The sequence below is a fragment of the Hyperoodon ampullatus genome (genome assembly GCF_949752795.1).
Source record: "Hyperoodon ampullatus genome assembly, chromosome: 2".
NCBI lineage: Eukaryota > Metazoa > Chordata > Mammalia > Artiodactyla > Ziphiidae > Hyperoodon > Hyperoodon ampullatus.
The window spans coordinates 177,228,840-177,246,497 of record NC_136915.1 but is presented as its reverse complement, the minus strand read 5'-3'; the positions used below and the strand labels follow the sequence as shown (position 1 = coordinate 177,246,497).

Genomic DNA, 17,658 nt, shown 5'->3' with positions numbered 1-17,658 from the left:
ATAACCTTCAAGAGTGTCAAAAGTCAAGACAGGAGCTGTTCCAGACTTTAAGGAAACTAAAGAGAAACAGCAACCGGTTGCAATAGCTAATTCTAAACTAGATCCCTTTGTTATAAAGGACATTATTGGGACAACTGGAGAAACCTGAATGGAGCCTGAGGATTACATGGTAGCAAAGTATCACAGCTGATGTCCTGATGTTGATAGCTGGTTATGTAGGGTAATATCCTGGTGTGTAGGAAGTGTACATTAAAGTATTTGGGGGTGATGGGGCATCAGGTTGGCAAATACTCTCAGATGGTTCAGGGGGCGGGGGAGTTCTTTCTATTGTGACTGCAACTTGCCTGTAGTACAGTCAAGGTTGTTTCAAAATAAACATTCTATTTAAAAAAGGTATCTGTTATTTTATTTTGACAGTTAAAAATCTTTTTCTTTTTCTTAAACAGGAGGTATAGGGTGTTTCCGTACAAGGTTGGCCAGATGGGAAGAATCTTTAGCTCTGACTTGGCCTCATTAATTTGAGCATAAAATGCTTACGTGAGACCACATCTGTGTCAAGTTGAAAGTGGACAGCTCAGAGCACGTGGGTATCTCTGGCAGCTCGATGCACTGGACTCCTTGAAGGCCTGCTGCTGGAGAAGTCACCGGCTGAGGGAACACTGCAGAGCTTCATACATCGCTTGATCCTGAGAGGAGAGGACAGAATATAGAGCTGGTCACTGTTTGACAGGGGTTTACCTGTGTTCCCCAAAATTCAGATGTTGAAGTCCTCACCCCCAGTACCTCGGAGTGTGACTGGATTTGGAGACAGGGTCTTAAAAGTGGTGATTAAGTTAAAATGAAATCATTAGGATGGGCTCTAAAACATCCAATACAACTTGGTGTCCTTATAAGAAGAGATGATTAAGGACTTCCCTGGTGGTGCAGTGGTTAAGAATCCTCCTGCCAATGCAGGGGACATGGGTTTGAGCCCTGGTCCAAGAAGATCCCACATGACGCGAAGCAACTAAGCCCGTGCACCACAACTACTGAGCCTGTGCTCTAGAGCCCAAGAGCCACAACTATGAGCCTGCGTGCCACAACTACTGAAGGCTGCGCGCCTAGAGCCCAGGCTCCACGACAAGGGAAGCCACAGCAATGAGAAGTCACGCACTATGGGAAGACGCATATCAGTACTCTCTTGTTGATCAGAATGAAAACTTCCAGTAAGATTAACTGTAAAACTGTTTCTGATTTTAATTAATAAGATTATCTTATTCAAAAATATTCAGTAAAATAAAAACATTTCCTCTAGTATACAAAAATGCCTGAGAGGTCAGAGCAGACTTTCGTTTCTCCAAATATGGTAGAAGACCCAGTCCAAGTTCAGCAGAATTGACTCTAGCAGAAAAAGAAGTAAGCCATGGGCCTAAAAGATAACACCACCAGCCCAAACCCCTTAACTGATTATTTTAGTTAAGTGATAAGATGGTCAACTAACTTAGAGCATTTACACCAAGACCGGAGGCACTGGAACAAAGCAACCCATCGCATATATTGGGTTGGCCAAAAAAGTTCGTTCAGGTTTTTCTATAAAGACAACCCTCAGAATGGGAGAAAATATTTGCAAATGAAGCAACTGACAAAGGATTAATCTCCAAAATTTATAAGCAGCTCATACAGCTCAATAACAAAAAAACAAACAACCCAATCCAAAAATGGGCAGAAGACCTAAACAGACATTTCTCCAAAGAAGATACACAGATTGCTAACAAACACATGAAAGAATGCTCAACATCATTAATCATTAGAGAAATGCAAATCAAAACTACAATGAGATATCATCACACACCAGTCAGAATGGCCATCATCAAAAAATCTAGAAACAATAAATGCTGGAGAGGGTGTGGAGAAAAGGGAACACTCTTGCACTGCTGGTGGGAATGTGAATTGGTACAGCCACTATGGAGAACAGTATGGAGGTTCCTTAAAAAACTACAAATAGAACTACCATATGATCCAGTAATCCCACTACTGGGCATATACCCTGAGAAAACCATAATTCTAAAAGAGTCATGTACCAAAATGTTCATTGCAGCTCTATTTACAATAGCCCGGAGATGGAAACAACCTAAGTGTCCATCATCGGATGAATGGATAAAGAAGATGTGGCACATATATACAATGGAATATTACTTAGCCATAAAAAGAAACGAAATTGAGTTATCTGTAGTGAGGTGGATGGACCTAGAGTCTGTCATAGAGTGAAGTAAGTCAGAAAGAGAAAAACAAATACCATATGCTAACACATATATATGGAATTTAAGAAAAAAAAAATGTCATGAAGAACCTAGGGGTAAAACAGGAATAAAGACACAGACCTACTTGAGAATGGACTTGAGGATATGGGGAGGGGGAAGGGTAAGCTGTGACAAAGCGAGAGAGAGGCATGGACATACATATACTACCAAACGTAAGGTAGATAGATAGTGGGAAGCAGCCGCATAGCACAGGGAGATCAGCTCGGTGCTTTGTGACCGCTTGGAGGGGTGGGATAGGGAGGGTGGGAGGGAGGGAGACGCAAGAGGGAAGGGATATGGGAACAGATGTATATGTATAACTGATTCACTTGGTTATAAAGCAGAAGCTAACACACCATTGTGAAGCAATTATACTCCAATAAAGTTGTAAAAAAAAAAAAAAAGGATGTTATGGAAAAACCCGAACGAACTTTTTTGGCCAACCCAGTAAGTGTTTGAACTTGGACTTAAGTGTTTTCAATGAGTAATCATAAACACTGAGCCTGGGGTAATAAATGGCAAACGATTTAAAGGAATTTTTAGTATAGTCAATAAACAGGATCTCGTGGCTAAGGCACATTCTAGGAGTTCAGAAACACAAGATACCCAAGTGAACAAAACTTATCACAACAGTTTTCAGTTTATGCATTTCTTAGGATTGGATATTTTGTTGCTCTCTTTGTGGCATAGTAACCTGACTTCACTTAATAGCAAGCATTTAACTTATACAAACAGAATACCTCAACACAGTAAGAAATAAATATGGGAAAATCTGGTATTTTTTGTAAGCACAAGTCACAGTGATTTTTAACCCTTCTCTGACCTTATGGTGAAAGTATTTTTAGTCTCCTGAAACTACGGGTAAGTCCATAGTGCTTAGTCTGGGCAGCTTAGGTTGAAGAAGATAAGAAATTATTTGTTTAAAAGGGTGAAGCAGGTCCAGTAATACTTGAATGAGACTGATTAAAAATTCTGAGCTTGTGGAAACAGACACAAGAGGTCATTTTCTCTTTGTGTTTAGTCTCTAAAAACATTCAACGTTACAGTCTCTCAAGAACACTCTCACAGCGGCAACTGTTTTGCTCGTTTTCATGAGTTCACATACCTACCACTCTCAATTCTAGTCGCTTTTCTCTTATACCTTTAAGAGCACTGCTTACCTCTTTGGATACAGATGACTTTACTTTCTTGAAAGCTTCTTCAAAGTGCTTCTGACTAACCTTGAGTTCACCTGTGGAGCAAATGCATAAATATACATATCTGGGTACAGTATGCTAATTGTGATTTACAACTTAATTTCTCTTGAGAGACTTCTAAGCATTCAAGGGGAACAGAGAGGAAATTAATGATGACACTGGTTCTACTCTTTTTCAGAACAATATTCAAGCCAGATATATATTCTGCTCAAGAGTTTTTAGACACTTTTTAATTTTAATTTAATTTACATATACCTGACCACATGTAATTTTACATAACTGTGGAATGTTTATATTATATTAAGTCCTATAATATCCTATATTAAAAAGTGTTAAAAAGTGTAATCTTTTTATTTGTAATCTTTTTTCCCCCAGCAATAAAACAGTTTATTGTGGAACAAATTATACCAAAAAGTACTTTGTCCAGACTTAATTAGAGAAAGATTCTTAACCTTTAAAGAAAACAGTTCATGTGTTTTGTTACTTTGTTTTTCTCCCCAGCTTTATTGAGATATTGTTGGCATATAACACATTTAAGTTTAAGGAGTACAACATGATGATATGATGGGTGAATATATTGCAAAATAGTTATCACAGTAGAGTTAGTTAACACCTCTATCCCCTCATGATAGCTTTTTTATTTTGTGGTGATAATTTTTAAGATCTACTTTCCAAACAACTTTCAAGTACAGCTGACCCTTGAACAATGCCAGGGTTAGGAGTGGTGACCCTCAGTCAAAAATCTGCATATAATGTTAAAGTTGGCCCTCCGAATCTGCGGTTCTATTACCTGCGGATTCAACTGAGTGTGGATTGTGTAGTGCTATACTACGTATTTACTAAAAAGAATCCACGTGTAAGTGGATCTGCACAGTTCAAACCCATGTTGTTCAAGGGTTAACTGTATATAACATAGTACTGCTAATTAGTACACTGGATCCTCAGAACTTATTCATCTTGTAGCAGGAAGTTTGTAACCTTTGACCAGTATCTCCTCATTTTCCCCACCTTCTGCTCCTCAGATTTTAATGCAGTACCACCCAAAGAAAACTATCAGTCATAAACAGATAACCCTTTGTTATCTTTGTACTGTTTACTTTAACTTAATGGCAATGTTCATGAAGAAGAACTAGAACTGTTCTCTTTCAGGATAATTCAAATAAATTTAACTAAGAATGGAAAGTAGAATTCCATAGTATTCAAGAGTGCATACACGTAATTAGATGTTATGGAATTATATCATAATACATAATATATATAGGTCATATCACAACACTGGAATAGAAGGGTGTTTTAATTCCTTATAAGGTTATGCCATCCCACAGTAAGAGAAATTTAATAACTAAATGTTAAATAAGGCTTGGTTTACAATTTTAGTATGACAACTTAAGTGATGACAATTTATACTTAAAATAGTAAACTTTTATACAGATATTACGATAATGTATTTACCTAAAAGTAAAATACAATGTGTTGCTGAACAGGTCAAATGGAAGTTGAATGGCATTACTGATTTCAGGTTCTGTAAGATATCAATGAAAAGTCCCTGAAGGGGCTTCCCTGGTGGCGCAGTGGTTGAGAGTCCGCCTGCCGATGCAGGGGATACGGGTTCGTGCCCCGGTCCGGGAAGATCCCACATGCCGCGGAGCGGCTAGCCCCGTGAGCCATGGCCACTGAGCCTGCGCGTCCGGAGCCTGTGCTCCGCAACGGGAGAGGCCACAACAGTGAGAGGCCTGCATGCTGCAAAAAAAAAAAAAAGTCCCTGAAGGACAGGCAGCTGCAAATGCAAACTGTAGCAAAGCAGGGATGTCAAAATTTGTTACACATGTTTATAAAGTAACATCCAATCAGAATTATTATTATTTTTTAAAAACATTTATTTATTTATTTGGCTGTGCCGGGTCTCAGTTGCGGCACGCAGGATCTTCGTTGCCATGTGTGGGATCTTTAGTTGCAGCATGTGGAATCCAGTTCCCTGACCAGGGATCAAACCTGGGCCCCATGCATTGGGAGCATGGAGTCTTAACCACTGGACTACCAGGGAAGTCCCCAATCAGAATTATTAGTAGCAGCCAATACATATACAGAGGCCTGCTAAGTTTTAGTGACAAATCCAAAGATAGTCATCAGATTCAGCTCTCAGGTAGCATACTACCACATAATGATTTCTTATAAGACATACTAATTTTGCTAATTATATCCCACCCACTTCCAAAACGAACTTAAAATAGCTTACAATAAAAGAAGTTCAGATAACTGAATCTTAAACAACCAAAAAAATGAGGGACTTCACAATCAAGATACGTGTGTTGACAAATCTAAGCTAAGCATATGCTGCTGCAACTGTAAAGAAAAGTTAGCTCCAAGATTCCTGGTAGCCAAAGAAAAAAGGGAAAAGAATAAAAAAAAATATATATGAATAAAGAAAGACATCTTCTGGGAAGTCTACTGAATAAAAGGAGATCAACCTAGACTTGAACTTCAGATCAAAGTACAGGTTTTGAGGACAAGGCAGGTCTTTTGAAGAAGGTATTCGACAGTACTGTAAGGAAGACGGCCACACACTGCAACTGATCAAACAGCTGTCCCAGGAACCAAGCAAAGTAGAGGCTATTTCTGTACTTGGCATGGTCAGCCGCAGGTCACAAATGAATCGTTTTTTAATCCAAATAATAAAATCAAAGACATTGTCACATGTGAAGAACAATGCAAAGCTGTTGACATGGCCCCAAAGAAAAATGTAAGTATATGGAAAGTTATTTCAATTTTTACTTCTTGTTTGTGTGTTTTCTAAGCTCTTCAATTTAGGCTACAGTTTAACAGGAAAGTAGGTATCACCTTAGAAAAAGAATGAGAAAGTTTTCCAGTATTGATAAATAGACCAAACTCATGATGGAGACAGTAAATGGACCTACTTGCCTAACTCTAAACATTTGTATATGATGATAAGGAAAGATAGAAAACATTTTATTAGGCACCAAATAACTTTGTTATTATTGTAGTTGTCAGCCATAGAGGTTATGTAATATTCCAGAACAGCTGCTAAAGGTCTCATCAGAAAAATGTCAGTTTTAATATCACAGATGATAGATGCTAGAAAATGGACATTTTCCAGGTTAACAGTGATTTTAGGTATCCAGAGTCATAACTAACTAGGACTGAGAGATTCTGTAGAGAACTGTACCTTTTTCACTTCCACTCTTCTGTCTCGCCATTTCCTGCTTCAAGGCACAGATAGAAGCCTCCCGTACCAAAGCAGAGAGATCTGCACCCCTGTAATAAAAAAAACGTTCTTATTCATTTATTCTTAGACACTGCAAAAGCCCAGAAAAAAGTCTGGCAGCAATTTCTTTTTAAGTCACATATTAAACAATCAGGAAGGACACTAACCAATAACGGTGGGATAAACTGATCATGGTCAGTAGGAAAGAGCTTTTAGCTTTCTCATAACATATTTCTAACTTTCAGAAGAAAGGAAATTATGAAGGCAACAATGCAATGAATCATAAATATTCCCATGCTAATCACTATAGATACTAATGATAATATAAAAAGTCTAAAACAACCAGTCAGTAGAAAGCAACTTATACACTATTTATTGTAAAAATTTCATTCACAAGGCCCATGCTAAAGTGCTAACTGGCCCATTACCAGTATATACCAATAGTATATTACCTAATGTCTAAACTAAGCTTATATAAAAAAATCATTTATGACCCTTAGTTCAAAAAAGGAAAATACAAAGGCTAAAGTCTTTGATGCACTTGATTCAAGCTCAAGCTGAATGGATACATCATAAATTACTTAAAATATGACAAGAACTAACAAGCCTTCATTTAATGGGTCTGTGTAATATGCTGAGTCAGCATGGTTCTTGAGTTCAATGAAAGACATTGGGGCTCACTGGTGTTTCAATACATTACATCTTTAACAGGATTCTTACACATGCTTTGAGAAAGATTTTGAATTGGGGGATAAGAACCTCATTTCTAGACAAACATTTAACATATAATGTGACAATCCACATAACTAATAAAATTAAAGACCCACAGAGTTTAAATTATTAACTGAATCCAATCTTTCTGTTGGTTACGTGTTAGGTTTGTAACATTATTTAATAATCACACACATTAACCAATAATGTAACAAGTAGCTGAAGACTGTAGTAGTATACTGCCTTTCAAACTGTGAAGAGAGTGGCATTGAAACTCAAAACATACAACATTCAACTTTAACCCTAACCTATTTATTAACTGACTCCTTACGTGGTATAATCCAGAAGATGTGGCCCAGGGTAAGTTCTGCCATCAAAACTGCCTCTGCTACCAACTGAAAATCTTTTCAGATTTTAGCACTCAAACATGTAAACTACTCACTTAAGTCTTATTTTCTTTAGCATAAGTTCATTAATTATATACTGGTGTGCATTTGATTCCCAATGAGGGGAAGAGAGACATTCTCCTTAAAGGTAAGGTAGGGCTTTTACATATGCCCCTCACCACCACGGCCTGGAGGACCATTTCCCTTTCACTGAGACAGTCACTGCTTTCTTAAGTGAGCCAAGAGTCCTGACCAGAGTGCAGCAAATCTCTCAGGCGCATTGGGGTTGAGGTGGCAGAACAAAGATCAAGACTCAGATCCCTAGTTGTTCATATATGAAAAAACTGGACATCAAACTTTGGATCCTGGCCACACGCCCTAAAAATGACCAGCATGGTTTCAAGTGGAATCATCTTAATAAGAGACGGTTATGTGGGCTTCCCTGGTGGTGCAGTGGTTAAGAATCCGCCTGCCAATGCAGCGGACACGGGTTCGAGCCCTGGTCCGGGAAGATCCCACATGCCGCGGAGCAACGAAGCCCGTGTGCCACAACTACTGAGCCTGTGCTCTAGAGCCCGCGAGCCACAACTACTGAACCCACATGCCACAACTACTGCAGCCTGCGTGCCTACAGCCCGTGCTCCACAACAAGAGAAGCCAACACAATGAGAAGCCCGCACACCGCAATGAAGAGTAGCCCCTGCTCGCCACAACTAGAAAAAGCCCGTGCACAGCAACGAAGACCCAACGCAGCCAAAAATGAATAAATAAATAAATAAATTTATTAAAAAAAAAAAAGAGAGAGAGACAGTTATGTGAAATTCTTCAACCAGAACTGGAAAGAACTGAGTGCCTATTATCAGTACCGGTGGTTATGTTCCTTGGATATAAATTTACACTGCTGAATAATAGACTCCTAAAGACCTCAAAGATTAAAATACTGCTTCCCTTGACTGACTTAGCTTCAGAAAGCACATTATTTGACCTTGACCTAGAGGAATATCATGAACATCCTAGTATATTGTGGACAATCAACAGGGTTTTTAAAATAAGCCAGAGGGAGAGATGTCCCGTTAGTCCAACGTGAATTTCATTTTCTTCCCTGTGAACCAAAATTAGGAAAGTTAACAAATTTACTTAAAAACATATGAAGGAAACAACAAAAACCACCACCACCACACACATATGAAAGCTGAAGGCAGAAATATTTGACCTCCTGCTTTTACTACAGGCTGTGTGAATATTAACAGGTGTGCTGTGAAAAATGCATTCTGAGGCTTGAAAAACCTGTAGATTATTTTCTTTTAAATGCTGAAGCACCTCGATAATTTGGCAGCTGGTAATGAAATGTCTGCTTTAATATTGTGGAACGACAGAGACAATTTGTGAAAGGCAGTGATGGTGGTCAGGGTAGCTGAGTACCAAGAGTGAACATATGAGAGGATTGCCCATACTCCTGGGAACCCCTCAGAGCCTCAGAACGGGCAGTCCCTTCTCTAAGAAGGAAGAAAGAGGAAAAGCCAGACGCTGGGTGCTTTCCAGGATTCCTAATTTAATCCTCCCAACATCATTCTCCCTCATTTTGCACATGAGAAAACTGAGCCTCAGAGAGTTAACTGACTGGAGATGGAGATACTCACGTATAGCAATCACAGCGAAGGTCACCAGCAACTGCTTCCAAATTTACATCTGCATCCAGTGGGGGTTTGGTGCCATTCTGAGTAAGAGAGAAAAATCCACTTTCACTGAGGCTTTAAACATCTATATTTTCCCACATAATAGGTTCTAAATAAATAGCAATGGCTGCTTGACTAAATGAATATAATTGACTCCCAGACTACTGTAACAGATTTTTACGAATTTCAATTTTGAGAAATGAGGTTAAGAAGTAGATCCCAAACTTGGGAAAGCTGAAGGCAAACAATTTATGCTGGTGAAGTCTGAAGAATCTGTAAGTACTATAGCAAAAACAAAACACCAAGAACAAAACCCACCACCCTCAATCTTTCCAAAGGTGAAGAATCACATTTCCTTTGCCTGATTAAATATGGCAAGTACATAAGCAGTGATTAGTTTTGATGTGCATATGTGCTTAGTTTTGGTGTGAGGCTGGCTAGGAAGGGAGAAATAACATTGAACGTGGCCAGGAGAGAACAATCAGCAAACTGCTCTACAAAAAAAAGCCAAAAGCCCTCTGTGCTCAATGTGTTCTTTCCTAACCCTTTATCCAAAACTCAACCCTGACTTTGGTGCCAATTCCCCTTCAGCTCATACCGAGATGCTAGAAAGGACAAGTATCAGAACAGCCTTAGAATTCCAACAACACTTAACACGGTACCTTGCATGCATACAGTACATACATAATAACATTTTTAGTGACTTAAACTGCAGAGGCAAACAAAACAGTTCTTAGTGACTTAAAGTACAGGACATTGTTAAGATGGTAGGTTTGTGAGTATTTGCTTTATTATTCTGATTTATTCTGAATCATAACTTGAATCTACATTGCATATTGTCTTTCCTTGGTAGCAAATATTACATGGAAATAAAGTTTAAGAAGAAACACACAGGAAAAAAGTAAATAAACATATGTCATTAAGCCTCAAGTGTAAATATTAGCTCGGCAGGTGCTCCAAGCAGAGGGTCAGACGACCCAGCACCTTGAGCTATCACCTGCTTCTGTCTGGTCCATGCTCAAAGGGTGTCCTCTCCTGTCCTCCCAGCTGGGCATGTTTAAGAATTTAATCAACTGTACATCTGCTAGCTGCTATTATTTGATAAAATGCAAATGTTCATCTAACACAGGTTCGAGAAACAGTTATGTTCCCTGTTCAATCCACTTCGACCTGCGAAACAAACATGGGAAAATAAACCTTCTGTGCGACCTTAGGAAACAATCTTTGTGCTTTTTTCTTTTCTCCCTCTGGCTGTGTGTAAAACTAGACGGTCAGACTGCGTGATCTCTAAGTTTCCTTCAATCTCGTCAGTTAACCTTGTGCGGGCAGAGGTGGGCAGTGCCTGAAGGAAGCAGGAGGCCAGCTTCTGTGGCTCCGGTAATGTTCTCTCTTTTACTGTGGTAAAATTTATGTAACAAAAGTTATCATTTTAACCATTTAAAAATGTATAGTTTAGTGGCATTAATTACATTCACGTTACTGTGCAACCATCAACCTCTAAAACATAACCAGCCACCTTCCCAAAACGGAACTTCGTGTTAAGGGACAACCCTCCCCTCCCCTATTCCACACCACCCCCCTCCACCGCCAGGCCCTGGAAGCCACCATTCTACTTTCTGTCTCCATGAAATTAACTGCTAATATTCTTTCTGGAAGGTTTTGTTTATAAAAACGCATGAAGTTGGACATTTAATGATATGTCTACTTTTCTGTACGTGCACTATACTTTAATAAAAAGGTCTGAAAAGTGGAAATAACACTGAACCAGGAATCTAAAAACTTGAGTTCTGAAGTTCAAATCTGCAACTGAGTGGACATTTGGTAAGGCCCCAAATCTTTATTGCATATTTTCGTAATTAAAAAAACCCAGCATCTTTTTGTTTAATTTAAAAAAATTTTTATTTTTGGCCACGCATCTTGTGGGATCTTAGTTCCCTGACCAGGGATTGAACCCGGGTTCACAGCACTGAGTCCTAACCACTGGACCACCAGGAAATTCCCCCCAAAACCCAGTATCTTATCTCCAGATAAGTAGAGATAATTTGATGCTATATTTGGGAGGGGGAGGGGGAGAGGAAGTCTTGTTTAAATAGTGATGATGAACAGGTAATAAGGATTTATCATGATGGAGAATAGAAACGTTTGGACTTTCCAAGCTATGTCGGAAGTGGGAAAGCCTGAGGACACTGCCCTCCCTATTGAGTCCCTCAATCTACCAGTAGGAGGAAGGAGGGGGTGGGGCAAGAGGCTACCTCGTTAGGCATGAACCCTTTTGGGATTCTTTAATGTTCTTAAGAAACTATTAGGGCTTCCCTGGTGGCACAGTGGTTAAGAATCTGCCTGCAAATGCAGGGGACACGGGTTCGAGCCCTGGCTTGGGAAGATCTCACACGCACGGGGCAACTAAGCCTGTGTGTAACAACTACTGAGCCTGCGCTCTAGAGCCCATGAGCCGCAACTACCGAGCCCACGCGCCACAACTCCTGAAGCTCATGTGCCTAGAGCCTGTGCTCCGCAACAAGAGAAGCCTCCGCAATGAGAAAGGAAGGAAGGAAGGAAGGAAGGAAGGAAGAAACTATCAACCCTACCTTGATGGTCACCCAGCACATGGATGTTCCCTGTGCTGCTAGAGAATTTGACCTTAAACTATCTACTGTCCTGTTTTTTTTTGTTTGTTTTTAATTTATTTTTGGCTGTGTTGGGTCTTCGTTGCTGCGTGCGGGCTTTCTCTAGTTGTGGCAAGAGGGGGCTTCTCTTGTTGTGGAGCGCAGGCTCTAGGCATGCAGGCTTCAGTAGTTGAGGCACTCGGGCTCAGTAGTTGCGACTCTCGGGCCCTAGAGTGTGTGGGTTTCAGTAGTTGTGGCACGTGGGCTCAGTGGTGTGGCTCGTGGGCTCTAGAATGCAGGCTCAGTAGTTGTGGCGCACGGGCTTAGTTGCTCTGCGGCATGTGGGATCTTCCTGGACCAGGGATTGAACCCATGCCCCTGCATTGGCAGGTGGATTCTTTTTTTTTTTTTTTTTGTGGTGTGTGGGCCTCTCACTGTTGTGGCCTCTCCCGTTGCGGAGCACAGGCTCTGGATGCACAGGCTCAGCAGCCATGGCTCACGGGCCCAGCCGCTCCGTGGCATGTGGGATCTTCCCAGACTGGGGCACGAACCCATGTCCCCTGCATCAGCAGGCGGACTCAACCACTGCGTCACCAGGGAAGCCCGGCAGGTGGATTCTTAACCACTGTGCTACCAGGGAAGTCCCTACTGTCCTGTTTTAATCAAAAGCTCAATCATAAGAAATTTATTCATGGAGGACTGCCTGAGGATAATTCTTTTATACTTCTCAATATCTAAATTCTATTCTTGGGTCAAGCCGGACTTTCATAAAGGCTCACACATCCTCGAAGTGCATTTCTTTGACCTTTCATGAAGGTGTTTTTAATGAACTGGCTTTTAGTTATGTCTGCAGCTTACATTAGGAGGACCACCAGCTTCAGTCCTGAAAGGCTTATTATAGTGTTTATGATAGGGATATTGGTAAAAACGTCTATCACAACTGAGTGTCTTCTTTATGAGAACCCAGAGGAGAAATTTTTCTCACAACTGCATATGGGGAGCAATTGCCAACTTACCATATTTAGGGCACTCTTTAAGTTAAATCTTTTGAGAAAGCTCAATATATAAAGGAACACAATAAACAAATGCTTATCTAAAAGTAATATTTTAGAAAAATAATTCTTAGAAATTTAGATTCTCAGAAATTTTCTAATTCTTAGGAGATTAATTTTTTAGAAAAATAAACCCCCAAAATACTATCAATTGAAAGAAAGTAACAAACTGCCTTTTTTTGGGGGGTGTGGTCTACATAGGATACTTCCAAAAGTTTCAATAGCAACATTACTTTCCAATTAGTAGAAATAAGGGCTGAGGAATCTCTGTATCATTAAAATCTAATTATTTTTAACTGAAATGTGGCAGTAAGAATGTGACCTGCAGTAAGAAGTAAAATGGCAGGTGAATTCTATGTATTGTCAAGTGGGAGCAATTAGAAAATTTTAAGTGGCATATTACAGAGCTTATAAAACCAAATATATAGTTTAGAGAATCATTTATTAAAATGATATTTATATATATGAAATATTTAGAACTTTTTATACTAACTTTGTTTTCTTCACTACTGGTTTTATTATCTCTTAATAAAGCTCTAATGGATATCTCAAATAATTTCATAACTAGAGAAAGCTAAGCCAGAAGAATTATTAGAAAAAGAAAAATAGTCTCTTAAGAAGTTACAGCCTACAAATATAATATGATTCTACTCATATGAGGTACCTAGAGTAGTTGAATTCATAGAGACAAAGTAGAATGGCGGTTGCCAGGGCTGGAGGGAGGGTGGAATGGGGAGTTACTGTTTAATGGGTACAGATTTTCAGGCTGCAAAATGAAGAGTTCTGGAGATGGACAGTGGTGATGACTGCACACAACAATGTGAATGCACTAATGTCAAAGAACTGTCCACTTAAAAATGGTTAAAATGGTAAATTTAAGTTAGACATATCCTACCATGATTTATTTATTTATCTTTTAAATTTATTTTAAAAAATTTTCTTTTCTTTCTTTCTTTCTTTTCTTTCTTTCTTTCCTTCCTTCTTTCTCTCTCTCTCTCTCTTTCTTTCTTTCTGGCTGCATTGGGTCTTCGTTGCTGTGCACAGGCTTTCTCTAGTTGTGGCGAGCGGGGGCTACTCTTTGTTGCAGTGTGTGGGCTTATCATTGTGGTGGCTTCTCTGGTTGTGAAACATGGGCTCTAGGCGTGCAGGCTTCAGTAGCTGTGATGCGCGGGCTCAGTAGTTGTGGCTTGTGGGCTCTAGAGTGCAGGCTCAGCAGTTGTGGCTGAGTTGCTCCATGGCATGTGGGATCTTTCTGGACCAGGGCTCAAACCTGTGTCCCCTGCATTGGCAGGTGGATTCTTAACCACTGTGCCACCAGGGAAGTCCTCTTACCATAATTTAAAAAAAAGGGAAGTTATGTCCCATTTACACTATTATTCTGATGTTTAATCCTATAATTCTGATTAAGCATTATACCTTATGGAAAACTCAGGTTCAAAAAGTAATTCAAGGTGTGCTACAACTTTTATATTATTTCAATAATTACATCTATATTGAGTCACAGAAATCTATTCTTATAGCACATAATAGAGTCTGGAATCAGCAATGATTTTTATTCATATAGCTGAGTGGAAAACAAATAAAGAGGAAAATTAACATAATCATACCACCGTAACATGGTAACTGTTACTTTGCAATTTCTTGCCAGTCTTTGAACATATACATGGAAAACACACATCTCTAAATGCAAATCAAAACTACAATGAGGTACCACCTCACAACAGTCAGAATGGCTATTACTAAAAAGGCTACAAATAACAAATACTGGAGAGGGTGTGGAGAAAAGGGAACCCTCTTACATTGTTGGTGGGAATGTTAAATTGGTGCAGCCACTATGGAAAACAGTATGGAGGTTCCTCAAAAAATTAAAAATGGTGTTGCCATATGATCCAGCAATCCCACTCCTGGGCATATATCCAGATAAAACTCTAATTCAAAAAGATACATGTGTGGGCTTCCCTGGTGGCACAGTGGTTGAGAGTCCACCTGCCGGTGCAGGGGACACGGGTTCGTGCCCTGGTCTGGGAAGATCCCACATGCCACGGAGCGGCTGGGCCTGCGAGCCATGGCTGCTGAGCCTGCGTGTCCGGAGCCTGTGCTCCGCAACGGGAGAGGTCACAACAGTGAGAGGCCCACGTACCGCAAAACGAAAACAAAAACAAAAAAAAAACTGAAAAAGATACATGTGCCCCTATGTTCATAGCAGCACTATTCACAACAGCCAAGACATGGAAACAACCTACATGTCTGTTGACAAATGAATGGATAAAGAAGATGTGGTACATATATACAACAGAATACTACTCAGCCATAAAAAAGAATGAAATAATGCCATCTGCAGCAACATGGATGGACCCAGAGATTATCATACAACGTGAAGTCAGAAAAAGAAAGATAAATACCATATGATATCACTTGTATGTGCAATCTAAAATATGACACAAATGAACTTATCTAGGAAACAGAAACAGACTCACAGACATAGAGAATAGACTTGTGGTTGCCAAGGCGGGTGGGGGAGTGATGGAATGGGAGTCTGGGATTAGCAGATGCAAACTATTATGTATAGAATGGATAAACGACAAGGTCCTACTGTATAGCACAAGGAATTATATTCAATATCCTGTGATAAACCATAATGGAAAAGAATATGAAAAAATATATATATATCTATTCTTTTATATATATAAAAAACTGAATCACTTTGCTGTATAGCAGAAATTAACACAACATTGTAAATCAACTATATTTCTTCAATAAAAGAAAAAAACACACATCTTTGTATCCTGTTTTTGTGAGAAAAGTTTGCTCATCAGTAAAATGGAAATAATATTAATTTGAATATTTAAATATTCAATTCAAACAGTTCAAAAGGCAGTTGCAAGGATTAAGCATATTCATATTTGTAAAGTACCTAGAACACAGTAAGTGCTTAATAAATATCACTTTTTATTATATCAGATATTCTTATCTTAGCTCATGAAAATTTAACAGATATGTTTCTTGGTGAGATGTTATATGTTTTAGTCTTATGGGGCACGTTTTAAAAAACATATTGAGAATTTTGGGTCTCTTAGTGGAATTTTTATCACTATTTTAAAGACCGCATATTACCTCAAAGCACTTGGCAGACATCAAAAACCTTTCTGGCTTTCTGAGATAAGGGTAAGTTTTAATGACATTTATAGGAAAAAACAGAAATTAAGAAAAAAAAGTTCTACTTGTCCAAGGGGTTTTTAGTGATAAACCTCTTATTACCACATCATTACCAGAAACACCAAATAGAATATATTAAAAAGTAGTATGTCATTGCTCGTTTTTCTCTTAAGAAACTTAGACTCCAAAAGACACTGAGAAGTTGCTCTGACCCACAGATCTTTAGATTTTTAGGACCAAGACTAAAGAATTTTATTCTAATCTCCCCCAAATATTTCAAGTATTAATTGGAAAAAGAGGAAATAGTATATATAAAATAATCTGGGGGATTTAAGTAAAAAACCAGCAAACTTTGAAATAGAAAGGTTTATTAAACATTAAAAAGGCCAATTTTTCTCACTTTTGGCTGAGTCTTTATAAAGACTGCCATGGGCAGGAGGTCTGCCTTGTGGACTCTGCCCTGAAATTAGAGATTCTGCTTCCTCTCCCTCTACCCTGCTTTAGCTTTAGCCATCAACAAAGATCTTTAAGCAAAAACATTCAAGGCCTCTGGAGGGAAAAAGTAAGATAAGGATGTGAAACGCAGGGCAAGCAGCTCTCCTCAGAGGGCAACAGAAAGTGCACCGTCACTCAGGCCAGTGTGGGTCCCTTCCTCTGGAGCGGGTCTGAGAACACGACACGCCCATAACCGCTGCAAAAATACAGTCTAAGAATAAACAGCCAAAAGCCCTCCTTTGCCTTTAGCATAGACAGATGCTGAGAACTGACTATATAACAGTCTAAACCACAATCTCACAAAAGTTGCTTTTAAAGTCAAATTTTAATCAAAATGTCTTCTTCTGGTTTCTTTTCTTTCTATAGTCACAACTTTGTGCATGGAGGCTGCCCAAAGGGCCTTTCTATCTAATTCTAGGCCCTTCCTCCTTAACCTCAACATTTATGTTTTTGTTTAAAAAAAAACAACCACAAAACATTCTCCGTATCCCTCCCCCCGCTATATGCATATATGCTCATGATAGAAAATTTGGAAATACAAAGCCACTGAGACAGAGACAAGCAGGCCCTGACATCCAGCAAGTGGGCCTTGGTGTTGCTATGAGTTGGCTGGGCCCTCACAGCTAGGCATTGGTGCCCTGTTGAACATAAACAATTTCACAGAACATCAACATCAGAGAAGGCCACTCCGTGACCAGGATGGATCAAGAGAAAAACAAGATTCCTGCATAATCATGTCTGAACACAGATAAAACGTGAACACTGCCCAAACCACAGAATGGTCAAACACTGCCTGTCCCGGCTAATGTAAGTGACAGCTGCTTCTTTCCCAATCACAGCCTTAGCCTTGGTCTAGTCTTCCTCCTTGGTAAGATTTA

General features: G+C 39.4%; 1 protein-coding gene across 3 annotated transcripts in view; it reads right to left on the bottom strand.

Annotated features, from left to right (window-relative positions):
* Positions 1-404: 404 nt before the first annotated feature.
* Positions 405-17,658, bottom strand: part of NVL (nuclear VCP like) — a gene marked incomplete at its 5' end in the record, with an annotated part of 79,421 nt that continues 62,167 nt past the window's right edge. For all 3 annotated transcript variants that reach the window (XM_079696826.1, XM_079696827.1, XM_079696828.1), the window contains 4 exons: positions 405-686; positions 3,440-3,510; positions 6,660-6,748; positions 9,436-9,512. In XM_079696826.1, the coding sequence (XP_079552952.1) occupies positions 642-686; positions 3,440-3,510; positions 6,660-6,748; positions 9,436-9,512 (282 nt within the window). In that variant the 3' untranslated portion in view covers positions 405-641. The remainder of the gene's footprint in view (positions 687-3,439; positions 3,511-6,659; positions 6,749-9,435; positions 9,513-17,658) is intronic.